Source organism: Rhinolophus hipposideros (assembly GCF_964194185.1).
Source record: "Rhinolophus hipposideros genome assembly, chromosome: 11".
Lineage (NCBI taxonomy): Eukaryota > Metazoa > Chordata > Mammalia > Chiroptera > Rhinolophidae > Rhinolophus > Rhinolophus hipposideros.
The window spans coordinates 80,246,680-80,269,145 of record NC_138057.1 but is presented as its reverse complement, the minus strand read 5'-3'; the positions used below and the strand labels follow the sequence as shown (position 1 = coordinate 80,269,145).

Genomic DNA, 22,466 nt, shown 5'->3' with positions numbered 1-22,466 from the left:
ACTGCTCTCGTGGGTCTCCCTGGGTCACGCACTGGGAAGTACACAGCACCCTGACACTGTCCTGCCGAAGTGCTTTCCCCGAATCTTACCACAAGGAAACAGACAAATCCAGATTCTGGAATTTTCCTCAAGACACCTGGAGTCTTCAAAATTGATAGTTATAAAAAGAAAACTAAGTAAGTGAGTAAAGGGCAGGGGTGCCATTCTAATTAAGGAAATCTAGAGGGATGTAATAATAATAGAATACATGATCTGAGATTCAGTCCTGGATTGGGAAAGGAAAACAGCTCTCAGAGCCATCTTGAGTACAACTGGAGAAATCTGAATGTGGACTGAATATCAGAAAGTAATGTTGGTCGGCATTACATTTCTTAGGTGTGATATGGTGTGGTTATGGAGAAGAATGCCCTCTTACTTAGGGGGCATTCTTACGTGCTAACATGTCATGCTATTTCCAGCGTACTTTCAGGTGGTTCAGAAACACAGATGCGTGTATGGAGAGCAAAAGAGAGGGCAGAAGTGCCAAAGCTTAGCAATTGATGAATCTAAATGAAGATACAGGTGCTCGTTGTATTATTCTTCCAACTTTTCTGGAGGTTTAAATTTTTCTAAATAAAAAATTGCGGGAAAATGCATATTCATTGTTAAAAAATTTTAAAAAGCAAGCAACACAGAAAAATGCAAAGAGAAACCTAAAACTCACCCCAGATCTCTCTGCCTGGAGATAACCACAGTTGACAGTTTTGGTGAACCTCCTTCCAGGCATTGGTTCTTAGTTTATCTATTGATTCATCTGTCCATTTGTCCATTGTTCAATGTGGTGTTTGTTTGTTTTGCTGTGGTTTTTTTGTCCTCTTTTTTACCCCCTTGTGTTTTTTGGTAGAAGAAGCCAGACCATTTGTCCGTTAGAACACCCCACATTCCAGCTTTGCCTAATTGTGTCCTCGTGGTGCTGTTTGACTTGTTCCTCTGTCTCCCGTATTTCCTCTGAACTAGTAGTTAGGTCCAGAGCCTTGATTAGATTTAGGTTCTAGGGTTTTCTTTTTGTTTGGGCAGGAATAGGTGGTGCTCTGTTCTTTCTGTTGCATGGTGGCTGCTGGTCTGACTTTTTAATTGTCAAAACACATGGTCTCACAGTCAAAATGATAAAGGTCCATTAAAGGAAGTCTAGCTCCCATTCTTTTCCCCTCCCCTCATGTTCTCTTCCTTCCTCTCTAGGTAACTATTTTTGTCAACTCTGGTGTGTGGGGGGGGGCGGTTCTCCATTATTTCTTTTTGAAATGTGAGCAAATATATTTTATTTAGCCCTTTTCTTACACAAAAGTGTAAGCTATACACACGGGAAATATATCCTAGAGCTTCTCCATATCAGTACATAGGAATCTTCCCTCCTTTTGTGGCTGTATGGTACTCTATTATATGAAGTGGGTATTGCCATATTCATCCTGCTAGACATTGGGGTTTTTTACTGAACCTACAGTTATAAATGGTGGTGAAATGAATACCCTGTACACATACCATTTTGTGTTTTTGCCGATGTATTTTTGGGATGGATTTCTAGAAGTGACATTGCTCTCGGTCAAAAGACAAGTGCATATGTAATTTTGCTGGATATTAATCAAATTCCCCACTAGAAGCGTTCATACTATTTTGCATTCCCAACACAGGGCAGGAAAGGTACAGCATCTTTTCTGATGTTGGAACAATATAATATGGCCTTGGAATAATAGTTGCTTTGAAGATCAGTCAAGATAATGCAGATCACACGCCCCAGACAGTGTCTGGTACATATAGGGAGTGCCCCTGAAATGTTGACTAGGGGTGGTGTTGTTATGACTGTTAGCTAGAAGAGGAATGCCGAGTGTACGTTTATTTTTAAAGACGGGAAGATTCCCACTTTCTAGCCTCTCCGCCAGAATGGCCAGAAACCAGAGAGTGGAGAGTCTTTGTTCTTCAGGTGACGACCAGCTAAAAAGTGAAATCTCCATCGCCTTTGTAGTTTTAGTCTGTCTGGTTACGTCTGTGGCCTGCATTCCTATCTGGCTGTCAGAAGAGGCAGGGCATTACCCGATCCTTCTGCTCTCTGGCGCTAATAAGCAAAGTCCTCAGTAAACACTCTGCACCTCACCGCCACAAGGGAATGCCTTGGCTTGATCGTGGGAAGCACGCCTCAGACGCGGGTTGTTGTTCGTGTAGCATTGCCAGTAGGGATGGGCTGGTGATCATAACCCATGAATGCATTCATCACAGAGTGGTTTCTCAGATAAAATGTGAAAGTCATAAAACATGCTAGAAGTTTTCAGAATTCCGACAAGGCACAACCGGCAATGACTTGTTCAAGTTCTGGGCTAACCTGCAGGTGGTGGTCTTTCAGTGAAGGCGTTGGGTCTGCCTCTCAGTGGGTTCCGTGGAACTTACCCCTCCATCGGAATTTTTAACCACAGGTGGCTTCTGAGGTTGTATGCAGATGTCTGTGTGGGGGTGGGAGTGAGCCGTCATGGTTTGCACTGGATTACCAACAGCTCTATGACCCCACGATGGTTCAGCAACTCAATCCTAAACCATATTCTTTTCTGTTTTGAAGGATGTTGCAGCTCGGGGCTTAGATCTCCCTCAAGTCACGTGGATTGTTCAGGTAATTTTTTTAGTTGTGAAGATGTGAGCTCGAGGCAGGAATATATGATCATGAGTAGATGCGTTAGCTTTAAGTTGAATGATTATTGTTACCCTCTTGGGTGTTGCCCTGGTAACCAGGCAGCAACCAGCCTTATCTGTACAATTCTCCCAACATCTTTCCTTAACCCAGCGCACCTAACTGCTGCGGCAGACAGCCAGACTGCAGTCACAGGAGGGTGGGGCGGGCTCCCGGCGCCCAGTCCAATGCCTGTCACACACACAGTACCAGCGGTCACGGGAATTGCCCAGGCCCCTGGGAGGCCCCGTTGTGTCCAGGAGGAAGTGGCTCAGCTGTCCTGAGAGCCGGGTCCTGTACATTGACCTGCAGGGGGCAATTAGGTCCCTGACAGCAGCTTAGACATACCTCTAGCCTTAGACGCTTTGCCAGAGGGTACAGGTGTTAGCCCAAGAGTCTAGTGGTTTCAGTTTTGTTTTTTCTTGTTGTAAGTCTACAGAGTGATATTTTTCAGCCCTTCTGTGTGGGGGCTGGGGACACGTGCCCTGTTGACGTGAGTCATGGTTTATTCACATTTTAATGGAATCGCATGCCTGTCAGTGGCTAGGAAATCTGCTCTGCTCACCACAGATCGCTTTGCCACAGGAGGTATTATTGCTTCTCTCCTGCTGGCCACACAGATAACTAAAGATAAAATGACAAGAATAATCTGAATGTGTGAAAGGCTAGGCACAGAAAATCGATCGTCTAGAGCCTTCTGATACTGTGACTATTGATTAGGTTAATGCGCCTGGCCTCCCATGTATTCATCTGGGCCCTCTGATCCTTGGTTCATATAGCAGCCGAGGGAAAAAAAAAGGAAGAATGAATATATGGTCAATTAGTTTCGATGATGACAGAGTTACTGCCATAGAGAACAGCAAATGCTGTGCATAATTCATTCTGCTGAGCTCTGGAGTCTGCGGTTTCCCCTGAGTTAGGAACGCTGTCCCTGGAGCAGAAGCACGTCCCTGTGAAGGAGACCGCCCTGTGACCGCCCTGGGACCAGTTCGCGGTGGCCTGGCGGCACAGCTGAACTCTGGTGGCCGCAGTAACAGCCCCTTCCTCCTTACCCTGTCCAGTGTCTTCGGTGGCCTCAGCCCACTGCTTTGTCTACCAAGGACGTAGGCCAAGGTCACGTGGTCATCTGCAGACGGTTACCCCCACCTGCCCACGTTTTCACCTTGCACAGTCACCTCGGTGAAAAGATGCAAATAGGAAAATGAAGAGACCTGTGGAGAAGTGAAATTAAAAAGGAGATACTAGAACGAGAAGACATCTCGTTTATCTGAAACTTGGCCACTGTTCACGTTTGCATGTCAGAGCCTTGTTATCTGCAGTGAAGCCAGGAATTTCAGGGTTGAGTGACTTCTCCTTGTGATTGTGTTAGGGTAACCATAGCACCAGGATTTAATTCTTGGGATACCTGGAGGCAGGTGAGGGGTATTGCACTTCCAATTAATGGCAGCCCCTTGATCTATGAACGCCTTTATTTCGTTACCCTTCTTAGTACAGCGCTCCGTCTTCACCGGCTGAATACATCCACCGGATTGGCAGAACCGCCCGCATTGGCTGCCGTGGGAGCAGTCTGCTCATTTTGGCTCCTTCGGAGGCAGAATATGTCAACTCGTTGGCTTCTCACAAAATCAAGTGAGTCAGAAACCTGAACGGGGCTTCGGCTGATCTCACCTAATTAACTTTCTGTCGCCTTTTATAGTGGATGGGCCTTGTAAGCTGACGAAGAGCTATTAACCCTTGTGATCCCTAAATGAGTCCCAGAATAGCCAGTGGCAAAAACTAAAACCCTTAGTACCATCAGCACATGACAATTTTCATTGGCGTTGCCAGCCTAAGTCATGGAATGATCTGTTGCACTTCGTTTTTCTTGTAGATAGAGGTCTGTGTTTCGTGTCTCTTTCCGTAAAATAAGTGTGCAGGACCCTCACAGCCAGCTCCTTGTAGTCACAATTTTTATTTCTCGCACTTAACACTTTATACCTTTAAATTTGATTTGTCTTTGAGAAAAATACTTCTTACTCATCACACAACTCCCCTTCCCACAGGAAAGTAAACCTCCGGGGGAATCGTTGTAAGGCCATTGAAAGGTGCCCCACACACTCACAGGTGGGGCGGGCTGGCCGCCATCTTGGACGTGCCCGCTGGGCACCCCATGTTCCCTTGTGGCTCCGGATCACGGGCTCAACAGCACAGAAGCCTCGTCGGGGGGCTTCCATCAAACCCTGACCTCCCTTAGAAAGAGAGAGAGCAACGCCTCGACCTGGCCGGGAGTGATTATAATGAGAACAGAAAGAAGTCACAGGGCCGCAGATGTGACTTTCTTTTGTCATGTCTTCCATAAAATCTCTGCCTCCTGAAGTAACAAGCTCTAATAAGTGGCTTCTAAAGGGAGGCCATTTTTCAAGAATTCTTTCAATAATTTCTTCTGCTTGGACATAGTACAGCGATGTGTACAGCGTTTTTGGAGGCACAGGAATTGCCGCGTGTCTGCCCAAGATGGAGGGACACAATGCACGCCGCGCACGGAAGCAGCAGTGGCTGCTCGAGTGCCACTGAGACTCGAGCCTGTGGGGCTGATGCCGAGCTCAGCTGCGTGGCCGAACGGGACGGGCTCGTTCCTTGGTGCTTCTCGTGGCCTATGCTTTTGTAAAGCATCCAGTGATACTACAAACCCTAAAGTACAGAGCTGGGAAAATGATTGCGTTCTGCATCTGCACCTGGTCTCGGGGACCATAGGACCACGTGTAGGGCGCCCCCTTGGAGAGATGTATGTGGCCGTCCCCACTGGGGACAGAGCTCTCCCTGCCACCTGCTCCACACTCTCTCAGGGTTGCTGGTGTGAACTTTCAGGGACTGGCGTATTCAGAAAGTGGGCCTGACCTCATCAGTGTCAGGGAGGCGGGGAGCCCCTCCTCATACATCCGGTAATAGTTCCAAGTGAGCTCAAATGGGGGTGGTTGTCACTTTCCTCTTAGTATAGCTCATCTTAACGCAGCTTTTCAGTTGGAAGAGTAGTTTTTATCTGTCTCAGGAAGATGTGCATATGTTATCTCACTTATGAGAGAAATGTCACGTGGATCAATCCATCGCTTTTCACCAAGAGCTTCATCTCCAGCTGGATGCGGTGCCCTGGGGCTGGAGGCCAGCTGGTCCTCATCTTTGCGACCCTGACAATGTTTAGGCTGCCACTCGGCACCCGACCGGGCAGTTCTTTAGAAATACCAGGGGGTTGAAACAAAAACCCATGGGCATAACCCATCCCCCTGTGTTCCCCACCCCATTCTCACAGGGTAGGGCCCCGTCACAACGCTGTAGCCCTTTTCCTCTGGCACAGGAATTTGTCCAGCTGTGGAAAGTGTTCAGAATTGTGTGTTCCCATTCTGCACAGACCATGCAGTCACTAGACCTTAGCAGCCTCTCGTGCAAGCACGGCCGCTTCTCCTTCCATTCTACACCTGCAGAGGCACATTCTCAGGATCCTTCCTAGCTGCAGCTCTCCGAATACTCTCCCATGCTCGTTCACGGTGACATGATCTCAGGAAAATGAGTGCTGACAGTGAAGACGTCGAATGAGAAGCATCCGGCACCGAGCCGTCGTGCCGCTGTCCCTCTCTGCCTCCTGTTTCTTAAACGCACGCACATTGATTGCTATGACAGGTTCAAATGTCACCACAATCGAAAAGGGAAAATAGTAATTAGCAACAACACGAATTATCATTGAGCCACGTGTGTTTTAAAGATGTGAAACATATGGTCTCATCTGGAAAAAGAATGTGCCAGCAGCCTTCGTGGAAAGTCCACCCTAGCGCACACATTCAGGAGATAACCGATGCCAGAGACTCGGACTTGGAGAGGAAGTTCAGAAGGATGAAGACGGATCCCGAGAGGGAAGGGGTGTGGCCTTTGGTGGAGAGCACGTCGCAGGCGGTATAAACGTGCACGGGGGACACAGTCCGTAGGAGTTGAGCCTCGCTGGTTTCTGCCCTGAAAATTCACCTATTGAAGTGCCTGTGCCTGAACCACACTGCTTTCTGGGCTGGGTGTAATCAGCCTAAATAAATCCAGATCTAAGTTACGGTATAGCCAGGCCATACTTCCTGCTTTCTGTGTGAGCACGGGCCGCATGTTGAATATCCACATATAAACTGTTCTTTGACTCAATACCAAATGAAGTGAAACCTCGTAAGAACTAATGGCAGAGCATTCTGTGGGAAGAAGCAGTTTTGGAATCTGAAAGGTACTAAGTATTTTTTTAAAAAAGAGGAAGAAATGTATGTTTTGTGCCTAAGAACCAGAGAGCCAGGCAGCGGGATGCTGGGATGGCTGATGAATTACGGAGAAGATTCAGGAAGGCAGGTTGGCACTCTCGGCAGGAAGGGCCGTTGCAACAGATTGCCACTTACCTTCACACTCTGCACTGTGGAACTCGCCCTGACAATTTAACTTAGCGGACAGGGCAAGAGGCAGGTGCCCTGGGCCTTGCGACCTCGTCCATCCGCCTAAACGCTCAGAACTTCATCCCTACTTCCTTTTGACAGCTTTGTGTTTGCTGACTTCTTAACTTTCCCCACGTCTCCTTTGAATGTATTTCCAATGAAAGTCATTATTGGTTTATTAAAATGTAAATGCTTCATCAAAACCTGTGTTTCTTAGATCAAGCATAAGACAGGTCCCTGGATTTCTTTCTTTATCTAGCTCTTTCCATAGTAAGGAGGGCTGATTCAGATCTGTTGATAGAACCATAAATAAGCAGAGTGGGTTTGCTTTGTTCCTCAGAAGCAATAGGAGGAAGGCCCTTTTAAACTGTAAATCACGCAGTTCCCCCTCAGCTCCCGTTCACTTAGGGTGAGTGGCCTCCCGGCACTGTCAAACGGACACACAGCGCACACCCCACCAGCAGGGCTCTGTCTGCACTGTCCACATGCCCACACGTTGGAGAAAACCTGCCTACCGGTGGCATACTTAGTTCTTTGTGTCTTTGACGGGGAATGGCATCATTCCTTTTCCTTTCTCCCTGCTTCAAGATTTGACCCCAAGTTCTTACGTTTCTTTGACTTTTGTATTGCTCCTTTATTTTTCTCAGGAAAATAAGTGATGAACAGTGGCAAGTCAGATAGACAAAGAAAAAGCTAGGCTTGAGCTGTGTTTTCACCTTCCCTCAGATATCCAGGCATAAATAAGAGGCAAATTCAATAGCCATAACATTTCTCTCTCAGTGAAAAATAGATTTGCCATGAAATATGATCATTATCCCCCAACTCCCACCCTCTCGGTACATACTCTTCCTTCCCTGCTTGACTCTTCCTGCTGTAAAAAGATTTCATGCATCCGTAGGGCTGCAAGCTGCAGCAGAGGAAAAATGTTGAGGGGTGGGGGCTGGGGGTGTTGAGGGAAGCAGTGACACATTTCAGGTAAATAGCTGTCAGAGACATGACATTTTCATTCACAGCTTTGTCAGAGTAACCTTTAGGGGAAAGGGGGAGAATCGTCTTCTCCCACAGAAGAGGTTGCCATTCATGTTTTAATTTGCTGTTACATTTTGAAAGAAACAACAACATACAGGGAAATCATTTATCTTTTGATGATCTGTTTTTCTCCCCCCAGAACTCCTCCTTCCCTTTTCCTTTCTCCCTGGAAGTATGTTTTCCGCCACCCCTGTTTCCTTGGTCTCTGACGCATGGTTCTGCATGCACTGCCCGCCTTCTAATGCGGTGGCCTCAGAACAGTGGTGAAGTGTACGCTTCGCAGACTCCACTGCTAGGCAGTTTGGGCGGTTCTGTTCTGGCCCCAATGGCTCCTGGTCATGACAGAAGCCTGAATTCTACGTTAAGCCATTTGCACGTAGCTCCAGACTCATCAGAGAGCATTTGGTCCTCACCCCTTAATAATTAATAGACAAGAGTTATGAAGGTCCATCAGGGTAGGTTGGAGGAGAGTTTTGGTGCTGTAGTCAGCCCGTGTTGGTCACGTGTTCACCATACAGTTCCTTAACTGTTTACCCCAGCAGTTAAGGATCTTTAGCCCCCTTTCTATTTTTAGTATGAAATGAAAGGGACTATCTGAAATGGTTTTTATTTCATCATCATCTGCTCTGGTCAAGGTACTGTACCAGTAAGCAGGCCTACTTACTTAGTATTCAAGATTTATTAAGACAAAATGACATGATCCCTCTAAAGGAAATTCCAAATGGAGCCCATTTAAAATGCATCAGGGAGGAAGGAAAATGTTGGGAATATTACTCCATCTGTCCCTGTAATACTACAGAGGTCCCCTTCCTTCCAAATTCCTAGCGGTTTAGGAAAACATTCTCTTTCCTATGTAAGTGTAGCTTCTACTTTATATCTAGTTTGAGAATAGGCCAGTTTTATGCTTCAAGAGTCTGGATGTTTTTGGAAGAATGAAAAGTTTACTTTGCTCTGCCCTTCCTTTTACAGCGTTTCTGAGATTAAGATGGAAGATATTCTGTCTGTTCTGACAAAGGATGATTGTTTTAAAGGGAGACGATGGGGACACCAGGTGAGTTTTAATACTTATCGTACTTGCTGCTAGCAGACGAGGCTTCCTGCTTGATTTGGGGTCGTGGAGATTTTGTTAGGATAGTTACTACCTCCGTCAGGTTAAACGTGTCGGAGGACCACGAGCATGGGATGACGCCAAATCAGACTATGTGTTTTCTCGCCTCTGCTTGTGTGTGTTTGCTGGTCTCGTCCACTAGGCTGCGGCCCACCCTGGACGTCGGCCAGGCAGTGGCAGGCTTCCCAAAGTGGAGGGCTGACTCACCTAGGCCAGAGTGCGTCGGAGGTCGTGTCCTGGGCTCCCCCCTGGTCGTCCCTCTCCACATTGTCACCAAGAACAACTGACTAGTCCGGCCACCCAAGGCAGCATGGGAAAAAGCAGTGTCTCTGCATCCCTCTTCAGGCACCCTCAATCCATCCATTTGTGAACGTGTACATAGAGGGAGGGGAAAGCTGAGGTCATTAAGAAGAAGAATTTTCATGACCCGTGCGGTTCGCCATGGAAAGCCCAAGCAGACAGCACTGAGCGCCCTTTGCTGCTGCTTTTCTGGGCCATTCTTCCTGCTAGGCAGTCGTCTCCTCACCCCACTCGAACACACTGCTCAGTGTGTCACAAGCACGTGTGTGCGAGATGTGGCTGTCTGTAATTTTGTCTATGAAATATTAATTATTTGAATATTTTACATTTGTTTTGTCTGCCTGAGGATAGACTGGAAAATCAGAGCCAAATAGATGAAGCTGAAGAGGTTCTTTTACCCGTTAGGATGTGTCTTTATTTGGATCGATATTCTCCCCGAGGCAGGGATTCAGTTTGGCTGACCCTAACTTAGGTTCTCTTGTTCCAGAGAGCACGTAAGGAAGTTGATCTAAGAAAAGGCGAGGAAAATAAAACAATCACGGCATTTATCGCTTCTGTGTGTGTTCCGGCCCCGGGACTGTGCTGAACTCTTCACGCGCTCGGTCCTGTGGGATCCTTTCAGCCACCCCATAGGCTACACATTATAGTCCCACTTTATAGGTGAGGCCACTTAGGCTGCAGAGCTGCAGGAACCTGCACCGGGCCCACCAGTAATTGGCACTCCTCCTGGGACGTGAACGCAGGCCGTCTACCTGCAGACACGCATGCGTCACTGTGTGCCCACATTCCTCCGTTAGTGGTACCTAAGCCAAGAAAACAACGAACTTGCTTTTTACATTGGGTAACATTAGCCCTTTTCATAGCGGAGAAGGTTGGTCAATAAGGGGTACCACACAAAGTTCCCCGTGAGTAAGAGTGATTGAAGACTCAATTGATCAACAAATTATTTGAAGCCATGTTTCATATAACACAGCCCAGCCGCATTAGGCTTTGGGCCCTCCCCTGTTAACAGTTTGTGGTCAAGGGAACTGGCCTATAGCCAAGCAGACACTTGCTGGGCCTGGCCCACCTCTGTTCTTCTGAAATCATTGCAAATTCTAGTGAGACTTGTTTTTCTAATGTTCCCACAGATACTTCATTATGGCCCCAGGAGAGCTGTGTGGCGTAAGCAGAGGCACCTGGGGACCTGTCTGAGGGGCCTGTGGAACAGGAGGGTTATGAGCGTGGCCTCAGAGTCAGACTCCTGCCCTCACTTCCTAGCTGTGTGGCCTTGGGCCAGTCCTAGACCTTCCTAAGCCTCAGTTTCTTCATGTGTAAAATTGAGATACTAATCGTATTCTCCTAAGGACACTGGAAGAGTGAGTAAGAAATAACCTGAAAGCCCCAACACGGGTCCCACGAGGCATGTTACTGCTATTATTATTAATCATTATTGTTATCACATCAGTGAATAGCAGGTGTGGAATGAAAGGCCAGACTCAGTGACACGTAGCCCAGTGCCTCTTGCTGTGTCACCGTGAGTGGAACGTTAGCGTCTGCCTGCTCTCCAGAAATAAGAACAAGCGGTAAAATTGCAACATGAGACAGAAAAGGTTTGATCAAATCTAGTCTTTACTTACACTGCTTCTGGGACCAGCTTAGGCGCTGGTGTTTATCCCATGAGCCCAAATCAGTCTGTCCTGGGAGCGGGGCTTCGTGGGCATCTGCACATCTCTGGGGAAGAGGGGGCTAGGCCTGGATGCCCTCGTGAGGGACAGGCTCCAGAGAAGGAGCAGAGCTGCCACAGTTCCCTCTGCTCCTTCGGAAGCAAGCCACAGCTGTTCTGTAACAGCCCCCCGCTGTGGTCTTGCAGTGCCTGTCCTTAAGCCTTCACCTGGGCTCAAGGCCAGCCCAGAAGTCTTGCTGAGCCGAGGAGCCAGGCCCTGGGTCAGTCAGACGTGGGTGGGAGTCCTTGCTTCACAGCCAGTAGTTCTGCACTGGGGACAGGTTATCTCCTCCCGGCGGTCACAGCTTTCCCACCTGTGAAACGTGGAGAGCAAGAGTCTCCCATCTTGTAGGGTGACCGTGGGGTTTAAGTAAAACGAGGCAGAACGCACTCTGCACGCTTCTGGGCCCCGTAAGTTCCCCTCAGCCCCTCAGCCCCTCAGCCCGGAGCTCCCGCCTGGATGGGGAGGAATGAATGGAATGTTTTGATATTCCTAAGGTGTGATTATCTTTGTTTTTAAAAAGAAGAAATGCTAAGCCAGGATGGGCATTCACTGACACCAAAGCATCTGGTTAACTTAGAAAACCATTCATCATACTAGCTTCTAGATGTCATGTTGATGAAAACCTGACTTGTTTTGACCAAATTGAACTTGAATGCAAAGGACACAGAGCAACTAAACGAAATTGAGAACATGACTAACAATCACAGACAGAATCAGCCCGAGAGTATTTTGTGTGTGGTGCATGTGAATGCTGGAAGGAATAAGTGGGTGCTGGGTGCAGCTTTTGGTTTCGTTTCCCCTCAGAAGTGCAGTGTGTCTTATTTGCTGCTCCCAGCTCGGGCAGCTGTCCAGTGCAGGCGGATAAGTGGGGGGCTCAGAAGCTGGGGCTCCTACACTTGAGAGGCTCCTTATAATGCCCCTCCTCACCCAGCTGGCCTGAATCCATTGTAAATGTCTCTTTGGCTCAGACACTTTGGGGCTTCTGTGAACAGAAAGCAAGCTAGTGAAGCATCTGTAAAATGTATATTTCATATTTAGGTATATAAAATATATATAGCTACGCCTGGGTGTGTGAGTGTTCACCCACCTACAAAGAGAATACATTTGATCTTTCAACTTTACTGGAAAGCACTCAGAAGGTTGTAGGTACTGTGGGGGGAAGACTCAGCAAGAAAGTGATTAAAACAAAATCCTCCCATTTAGTCTTAAAATACGTTAAAAGACACGTTTCCCCCCTAAAAAAAGCCACTCTCCCACCACTGCTACCACTTAAAACTTTTTACAACAAAAACAATCCGTGGTAGTTATCTTAAACTCATCTGTTGCTTCTTGATAGGTGTGAAATTTTTATCTTCAGAGTACACACACATCCAAATGTGTTTTTCCTGTAAGTTCTTTTGTCCTATAAAGTGTATCTGTAGAGGTATCCTAACAAAAAGCCATCACGGGCTTTGTGAACTGTTCACATTAAAATAGGACCACTGGCCCCTTGCTTAGTTCTTTCTGATCGTCTGTTCACTCCAAGATCAGGAGGGTCTCATGGACAAAGGGTCTCGAGTGCGTACAGACCATTGGAAATGTATTTTCCTCAACTACCCGTGGTCCACTAGTTGCGAGTTGGCTTCATTAACCAGTCCTGGATCTGTGTGTCTTGGAGGGTGGGAGAGCCAGTCCTGTGGGGGCTCACATGCCCTCCGGGGCCTGACCCGCGCTCATTATGGGAGCAGATCACCTGTCTGGGGCTGAGCTGGTGCTGCCTCCCTCTGCCCCCTCTGTCTTCAGTTTAAATTTAGACTGTCCTCCCTAGAAGACAACTGAAAAAGACCTCATTCGTTCTCCAGAGGGGCAATTTTAAAATAAAGTATTTCTGGAAACAGGGATGGGGGGAATCAGGCATGCTTTTTCCTAAGTATATTATGTTTTCTGCCATTAACTTTTCCCCATAGTTTACTAAAACAGACCTCATCATTTGAAACGTGTGGACTTAGTTTTAACGCCTTTTCCTACATATTTCACTTGCATACACACTCACATTTTATATATGTGTATGTGTGTATATGTAATTTTTTTTTTTTTGGTGGGGAAGAAAAGATGCCTCATTTTGAAACCTAAAGGGGGGAATAAGAAAAGCCCTTTGTAATATATTGCCATATTATCACTAAATCCCCTGACAGTTGTGACACAGAAGCAAGTCACCTGTCACTTAAGCTTGAGGTCTCTTTAATTTTCTCCTGGAATTCGCACCAGGCTGTCTTTAATTTGAGGCCTTTATTGGAATTCTGAAACCTCTCTGCCTCCCTGGCTCTCAGATCTATTCTGAGAGCTGTTACAGAATGTATACAATAACCAACAGAGGGATTCGAGAGGGCTGGAGCGCTGTTTATTTAACACTCTAGAGGGATTTTTGTGCTTATTCGGTCCTGGCTGCCCGGCTTTCAATATCGCTTTGACAACCATTCTGCCCTTCTCATTAATTTTAAACAGTTAAAACACAGGAAAAAGAGGAAAAAGTTTTCATTATTAAAGTGCTTTACTTTTTAATAACAGAGGATTCTGTCCGCCAGGGGAAAGGGCATTCTCGCTAATTTCACATTCATATTAAAAAAAAAAAAAACCCGCAAGGAAGGTGACAGTTGCGCTGCTGAGGTGGCTTAACGAAAGGAGGGCAGCAAAAAAAAGTTTGCATTTCACATCAGTTAAGAGGGTAAAAAAAAAAAATCCTTGTTAATGACAATAGCAAATGTCCACTTTCGTAACACAGCTCCTGAGTGACGTTTCTCTTGACATTTGAGTGGATAAAACCCTTAGGGGAACCATGTACTGTGAAATCAGCTAGGCTGTCGTCAGCCAAACAGGTAGCAGGAATGATTTGACTAAACTCAAAACATTTCCAGGTTGTTAAGTCTCTGTTAATATAGAGATGAATGTCGATCTGAAGATTGAAGCTTTTTCTTCTCTCCCCTTTGTTCTTCCTCTGGCAGCTTTAAAAGTGAAAGAGACCGTCTAGGTCAGCTACAGCCAGCCACACGGGGTGTGCACCCCATTCTCTGCAGGGGTTAAAAGAAGCATGAACTGGGCCCCACTGGTGTTTTTCCTGGTGACTTACATTGGGGGTGGGGGACCAGAGGCTTAATAGCACCATTCAAAGAGTCACCATATTAGCCAAATTGGGTTGGAGAATCTGTGTTCTTTTGCATCTAAGGTTCACATTCAATAGAAAGCATTCATGTTTATTTTAAGATACAGGAAACAAAAACCACTCGTTTTTAGGGGGATATAAAGAAAGAAGTCTTTCCTCTGAGATTGTTCAAGGATGAAAAGAAAATAATTTTTCCTTCTATTAGCATTTCCCATCTGTAGGGTCTTTCAGTGCGTACGGATGTTACCTCTTAGGGGCGGTTTGGCGCACAGACCCAGGCAGTCGTCTTTGAATGTGGTTTGCGGGAACAGCCAACTTCTCAATAGGTTCCTGGGAGCTCAGCACAGTGGTTCTGGGCCAAAAGAAGGAACCTGAAACACTTAAAAGTCTGAACCTCCCTAGGAATCAGGAAGCATGCTCTGAAATTCAAGGGTAGGCTGGATTTTCGGCAGGTCACTGTGGGAGGCTCTTAAAGCGAACTGCCAGCCTTCCATTGACGAGTGTAAGGGAAGGGAGAAGATTTAAGGCCTAAGTGGAGATACAAGTCATTTGAAAACAGCTTAGGTTCAGTGATGTTTTAAATGCCTGAATTGGACTTAGAAAATTCCAAAGTGTCTCCAGTGAACTTTCATTTTGAACGTGAGTGGTAAGAGGCAAAGAAGAAAAGTAAGTAAATAAGTAAATAAATAAACAGACCTGGTCGGCTCCCTCACAAAGCCATCCTCATCTTTGCTTGACTTCCATATCTTTACAGCTCCCTTTTTTTCCCCGAGTAATATTGAGAGGATTACCCTGTTGGCCCCTAGGTGGTTACTGTGTGATTTTACTGTTATTAAATCTATTATAAACTGCTTCATTATTCCTGACTCTGACTCTGTCTGTCCTTTAATCCTTCCATCACCCTCCCAGAAATCCCGTACCGTTGGCCCCCAGGAAATCCGAGAGCGAGCCACGGTCTTGCAGACGATATTTGAAGATTCCGTGCACTCCAGTGAGAGGAGGGTCTCCTGGGCAAAGAAAGGTCGGTCAATTTCTTAGATGATTGTGGATGGATAGCCCAGCACAGAGCGTCACTCTCACCTCCACCAACACCCCCTCATGGGTTGAGAGGCCAACCAGGGGTCTCTGCTCACCAGCAGAAGCCTTCAAGCTCACTAATTCTGCGGGGTTTGGAAGCAGGCACAGGAGGCTGTCAAGTGATATTAAATGTTAATTTCATTCTTCTGCGTGTTTTGCACAAATGAGGCTTTATCTTGGCTTATGTCAGACTAGAGCTTTGACCCAGCAGCTCGGATCTTGGGGATCTGCTCTCCTCTTTCTTTGAACACTGGATAGAAGAGATATGGCGTGTCAGGAGAAATAGTTGTAGAGATGAAGATTAGAGATGAGGGTAAGGGCTGGCAATATTAGACCTCAGCAGTTGGAAATTACAAAGGAAAAGGAGAACAGTGCTGAGGAAGGGCCACAGGCCAAGAACCCAATTCCTAGGGCGTTTACAAAAGAGTTAGGTTCTCGTTTAATATTCAGACCCTTTATAAGATAAATTGTCTCCTGGGATCAGCAAGCATTAGCTGTGGACTCAGCCGTTTACTGCAAGCACGGAGCAGAGCGTGGAGGGCAGGGCTTCGGGCAGCTGGATGGCTTTTATCGTGGACCGTGTTGTGTGCTGGCTAGTGACTGTCTCGTGCGTGCTAACGAGGCTTCCTCCACGTGGGGACAGCCGCCATTCTTATTGATCGGTACCTGCCATTTTGAGAAGAATGCTTGGCTGGGTTACCAATGCACCCGGTCCTCAAAGAACATCATTTTGTTCAACATCATTTCATTATAACATCATTTCATTTCATGAATGAGATGCCGCAGGAACTTCACTCTTGTTGCCATCAGTGAGCCTGTGGTAAAACTGTTTCTGTTACATGTTTCGCTTAAAGTCACAGAACCTTTCCATGACATTAAATGAGGGCTTACTGTGTCTGAACACTGTAACATCCTTTTTTTCTTTTTATGAATCAAATTTTTTTAAAAAAATTATTTAACAAATGTGTGTTGAGTTGGGCACTGTCCTAGGTGATGGGATACATCAAAACAGCTAAAAATCCTCACCTTCCTAACATTCTAGTCGCAGGGCAGACCATGAGCATAATAAGCATAATAAATAAATTATACATAAACTGACCTGTTAAAAGGTGATCAGAACTGTGAAAAAATAGAGCAGCATCAGGGAGATGAAGTGGGTGACGGGCAGAGTGCATTTGAAAGATGGGGTCAGAGTGAGCCCTGTTGTGGAGGTGACACCTGAGGAAGAACCCAAAGAGGGATCAGGCACTTGCCTCTGCCAGAGGGCATTCCAGGTGAGGGAACAGAGAGGTGCAGAGGAGCTCGGAAGGCAACATGGTCGGAAGGGGGTGGTCGGCAGAGACAGATCACATCAGGTCACGTTGGGTTTGGAGGCGGTTGCGATGCCTTGGGGTAACCCTGAGTGAAATGGGGGCTGTTGGAGGGCTTGGAGCAAGATGTATGTGGTCTGACGGAGGCTTGAAGAGATCTCCTGGCTGCTGTGTGAGAACAGACTCGGGGGCAGGGTGAAAGCTGGGGGGCTGGTTATGGGGCAGTCGTGGTCATCAGAATATAGATGATAAACACAGGTCAGTGAGCCAGTACTTCTGAGTGCCTGTTGTCTACTTTAGCACTCGACAAAAGCAGTCCTTGTTTGTTGCCGTAACCCCGGAACATGTCAGAACTGCACAGGTGAAAGATAAAGTCCCAGTATTTGCCCATGACCGATAATACATAATGCGTGTGGGTCCTTCTAGACTGGGATCTGATAATAGTCTAAATAATATCCTAGCATCTCCCTAAAGTGAATTCAGCGGTTCTTAAGGGTTTCCCTAAGGCCCTGTCTTTAGAGAAGTGCTGGAACATGTCTCAATAGCAATAGAATATTTGTCACAGTGTCACTTTTCAGAGTCTGGTCATTTACTGAAAGTTGGGCAGACTCAGCTTGCAGTGGATACATAACTAGGTGTTGTGTTGCAGATTTCAGGATAATAACAAAGTTGCGATGGAAGCAAATAAACTCCCACCACCCTCTTTTGGTGCCAGAGGTATTTTCCATGTTGTAATTACTACTAAGTTACAGTAACTAATCCTTAGAGAATGTGGTTTTTTGTTTTCTTTGATCATTACCATTGAACTTGTTAATACCAATGAAGGAGCAGAGGTACTTGTCTTCTTGTTAAAGGATATTGGAGTGGTGCCACTCCCCTACAATTTCACACCAAGAAGGAAATAAATGTATCATTGTTCTTGTCTGCTAATTGATTTCCACACCAGAGTGGTGATGGCCTGGGACAAACTGTCTGCAGTAGGTCTCGGTCACCAGCTTCAGACATAAAAGCCCTTTGCTATTCATTTCTTTCCTATGACTTAGGATTATGGGTTCCGGGGGTTTGTGGGGAGTATACACATAATCGCCACTGTAAATGTGTTGGATTTACAACTTGGGGACACCTAGCACACTCCATAAGTTGATAGTATCTTTTGCATTTCAGTCTTTTGCATATGCAAATTTCCCACTACTGACTTGCCTCCTTTTTATGCCAGTTCAGAACTCACCTCATGAATAATTAACAAAGCAGCTGGGTTTTGCCTTCATGGCAGAAAACTGGTTGGAAACTGGGCCAAGTATACCTTTGTTTTCCTTTTGCATTTTCTGATCCAGTCGTTGTTAATAACCAGCACTTAATTGTTGTCAGTTTCCAGAAGCAGCTATCCCCCCTTTTCTCTCATTTCTCGCATCTGTTTAGTGAGATATTTAAGTGGTAAAAATTGTGGTAGCATAAGTTTGAACTCCAAACTCCTGAACAGAGATTTCAGAAGGTAGACTCCTTTACCTGCAAATTACCTCTTCTCTTGTGGTTTGCGCCTGTCTATCGGCAGGCCTTCCCGAAGAGCAGGGGCTACACGTGTAGAAGTTATGCCTGGTTTGGAAGGGATGCTTCTCAGAGTCAAGAAAACCCCAACCACCCGGGACAAGTTCGCCCTCTCCCCTCTGTGTGATCAGAGGCAGCTGGGTCCTGGGCCCAATACTTTGTCTCCAAGAGAATGCTAACGAGCCACCTCCTCTCCCGCTTCCTTTGGGTAGTTGTCACTGTTGCTGTGTCAGGTCGGAAGATGCATCTGTCTTTACTGTGGACAGATGTGTGTTCTCTGGGGTGGGCGGGGCCGGGAGGAGCGAGGGTGCCCACCCCTTCCAGGCTGGAGCGCTGCTCTTTCCCGCCTCCTCGATCCTAAGCACCGTCCATGAGATACCGCTCGTCCTGATCAGATGCCCAAGAATAAATTCGATTTTAATTTTAAACCTAATTAAAAATAGATTTCCCTTAATTCATCTGCCTTCTGGCTCTGAAATAGGAATCAGAACTGTGGAGTGCTGCCTCTGACTGGCTGCGGCTTCGTCCGTCATCCCGAATAAGTGTCTGCTTTCATTACTTCTCTACTTTCCGCTTGTCTTGGCCCCACAGCCCCTATTCCTTCTACACACTCTTGATGCTGCCAACACGAGCCACTTCCTGCCCCTTGGAAGGGCCTACAAACAGCTGTTGCCGCCTCTGAAATTCCTGCTTCTCTGAATTATCCAAACATGGGAGTCCAGGCGAGGATATGAAGATGACCAACTGTCGCTGTCCCCAATGAGACAGGAGCCTTGAGGACAGGGAGGTTTAGTAAAAATATGAAGTGCGAAGTGCCGCCTGACCAGTTGTCAAGGGAGAAAACACTTCTGCCATTTCTTGGCAAACTCATTATCCCTGTAAAGCTGTGAGTTGGGCACATACGTCTCCTGGGACAGAGGCTCTCCAGCCGCGCCTCTCAGGGTTGGTGTGGAACTGGGAGGGAGGCGCACACCAGGCAGAAGGCAGGGGCCGAGCGTTTCAGAGGACGGGGGACGGGAGGCCTGGCCGGCACTCGGTAACACGTTTTCAAAGCTCAGATTCCTTAGTTTGGTTGGCGTGGCTTGGCATGGTTTCTTAGATGAGTAAATGTTGGGGGCTGGGGAAGTAAAAGTGGGGAGAGGGGAAGAGGCCTGGGTCTCCCGGGCCACGGTGGTTGTGTAGCTTTCCTCTCTGAGCACTTGGATGAGTAGTTCTCCATCTAGAAGCCTAGTGTCAGAACCCTCCAAACAGCACAGACCATTTGAAGCGTTAAAGATACTCCATGCAAACGCAGCCAGTCCCCAGTTATGAAAAAGGGGAGTAAGCACAGACTTAAGAGGGGTGCCGAGGAGTTGCCTGGGTTATTAATTCTCATCGATTGGGAAAAGGAGTTCACTTTGCTCAGTAAATAGAGCTTTGATGGATTCCCACGACCCTTCCAGGAGCTGATCTGCTAAAATGACACTTTTTATTACTGTTCATAAACGCCAATCTCCAGGTGCTGCTGAGTATTACCTTTAAGCTGTGGGCAAACTTGGCAGTCCAGTGGCTCAACAGGCGAGGGTAAGAGGCTGGTACTCAGCGCCCGCTCCCATCAGACGCTGCTGCGCTGGGCTCCAGGCTGCCAGCTAGAAGAGCCGGCCGGGCGTGGCTGTAGAGTAAGCAGTGGTGGGGATGGGGGGCGCCTTGCAGAGCAACCCCCCCGCCCCCGCCCGCCCGCCCTGTCGGGTGGGAACAGGGCAGACACTTGATTTTCATTGTTACTGCAAGATATTCAAGGGCAACCAGCTGTAGGAAAATCTTTCCTCAAAGGAGCACCCAGTGAAGGTGTGCCAGAGGGCCACCCTTCTGGGAACCGAGTCTGCTTCTCTCTGGCCAGCACCCTGGTCTAGAACAGGGACCTTTTTCTTAACTTTAAAATAGGACTGAAACTCATGACAGAATGTCTGACGAACATCTCTAAACTGTTAGCTGTCCTCGGGATGAACTGTGTTGTAAACTACTTTAGACATTTAATCATTTTCTTTTGGCTTTTAAAATTCTGTTTCATTCCGTCTTTTCTGCATTCTTTGAAAGGGTCAGAAGCACTGTATCAGTCAGTTCCGCATCCTGTGCGATGAATTTGGGTTTAAACTCGCACGAGGACAGGAAGAACTGGCCTCAGGGATCTGCTGGATCCGGGAGCTAGAGGTGGGGCTTGCGGTGGACACAACATTGATAAAACGTCACTCATTCATAATGAACGTAAGGCCAACCACAGCCTTCGGAACTGGGTGACATTTGCATGTATTAACTATTCATAAGTAAACAAACTTCAGGAAAATTTTTTCCTAATAGAAAGGAAAAATAAATTTTTCCTAACGATTTCATTTTTCATAAGAAAATGATAGCCTACATCGATCACGTCTTTGTTTCTTCTCTCATTCTCTCTTTCATTCAGTTACACAACGAGCGTTTATCAAATGTCTGCCCTATGCCAGGTACTGCGCTCATCCCCGAGACTAATGAAAAAATCAGAGCCCCTGCCCCTAGGATTATTACAAGCTACCCATAAAGTCTGAAATTATAGCGGGTTTAGTCAGGTGACAGTTGGGGCCTATAGGGGTATTTTTGAGGAATAGGAAAAAACACCAGGAATAGATGTAGGTCGTTGCTGTGTGTTGTAGTGTCCTGGGTGTGTGCCATCGTTGCCTGCAAGGTGGCCCATGCAGAACAGCCATTAGGCCGGGCGCGTTGGCACTCCGGGAGCCCACCCTGACAGCTCCCTCCCCTCCTTTCTCTCCCAGCCCTGCAGTCCTTCCTCCGCGCCTACGCCACCTACCCTCGGGAGCTGAAGCACATCTTCCACATCCGATCGCTCCACCTTGGCCATGTGGCCAAGAGCTTCGGGCTAAGAGATGCCCCCAAAAACCTTAGTGGCTCGGCTGTGAAAAAGAGGAAAACAAACCTGCAAAGGTAAGGTGGGCTGAATTTGTCCTGTGACAAATGGCTGAAGTCAGATGGGTGTGGTGCGCTCAGCTCAGGTTAGCGGCAGGGAGAAGGTAACGCCCATCTGCTGTGTGCTCAGTGTAAACTCCTCCATCCTTGATTTCCGTCGTAAGTGATCACAGTGTCTGTCCTTCTCCCCATGTCCTACGTGCTTGGAACAGGAGGAAAAAGACACCTCATCGCGATGTGTCTGAGGGGACCAGCAGAAATTCGGTGGTGTCGCTTATCGGGTCCAGATGCGTTAGGGATTATTGGAGCAGCAGGACCAGGACCAGTGTGTTGGGCTGTCATCACGGCCTACCATAGCGTAACTCGGGACTTGCCACAGTACGAGCTTCACCCTGGAAAGCCTGTGGGCCTTGTACACACGCCCTCCTTCCCGTGAGATGGGAGGGGCGGCCTGCAGAAGCCGCTGTCCTTGGTGCTGACGAGCTCAGTAGGCTCTTCCCCTCCCTCTAAAAGCATGTTCAGAACCATCCTGAGGGCCTCGTGAGAGGAGAGTCAGAGTGAGGAGGGTGGCGCCGTGGGTTGTATGCTGGGCTCTGCATCCATCTTAACCATTTCAGAAGGTCCCTCGTTTACGTTTGTGAAAGATTTCTTTCTCTCCTCAAAGACAGTGTTCTTTCAGTACTAGGCCCAGCCCCTCGCAGGAACTGGAGTATTTTAGATTCCCAGAGGGGCTTGTATAGGGAGTTTTGGGGTGGATGCCATTATTGCTTTTGCAACTTGTGTATAAGAAGGATGCATTGAACAAATGTTTGGGCACTAAGAACCCTGTGTGTCTACAGTCACTTGGCATCGTGTATCCTTTTTGCATATTAATTACAGATGCCAAAACGTGCGCATCCGTTACGGCTGTAGAGCAAGTCTGTAGGCAGGACACCCTTCTCATGTCTCACACGAGGGTCCCTGCTTGTTCTCAGGCCCCCACAGGTGTGGGTTGTATCATCAGCGTTGTCAGGGCGCAGGCCCCGGGCATGAAGTGCCCATGGCAGAAGGGCCGCCCAGCGTTGGGAAGTGATCGTAGGTCATGGACTCGTGGGACTTGGACTTCACTTCCAGCCCCAGTCTGGTGTGAGCCCGGGAGCTCTGGACCTCCTTTTGCTTAACATCTCAGATCCTCAGTTTCCTCAACT

General features: G+C 47.3%; 1 protein-coding gene across 4 annotated transcripts in view; it reads left to right on the top strand.

The window, feature by feature from the left end:
- The window catches only part of DDX31 (DEAD-box helicase 31), a 69,461-nt gene that overhangs the window by 30,944 nt on the left and 16,051 nt on the right, over window positions 1-22,466 (top strand). For 2 of the 4 annotated variants that reach the window (XM_081065937.1, XM_081065935.1), the window contains exons 15-19: window positions 2,585-2,635; window positions 4,182-4,321; window positions 9,124-9,205; window positions 15,320-15,431; window positions 21,129-21,297. In XM_081065937.1, coding sequence (XP_080922063.1) covers window positions 2,585-2,635; window positions 4,182-4,321; window positions 9,124-9,205; window positions 15,320-15,431; window positions 21,129-21,297 — 554 coding nt within the window. Of the gene's footprint in view, window positions 1-2,584; window positions 2,636-4,181; window positions 4,322-9,123; window positions 9,206-10,692; window positions 10,921-15,319; window positions 15,432-21,128; window positions 21,298-22,466 lie in introns of those variants that run through there. The other 2 variants (XR_013994413.1, XM_081065936.1) reach the window with 2 other exon arrangements.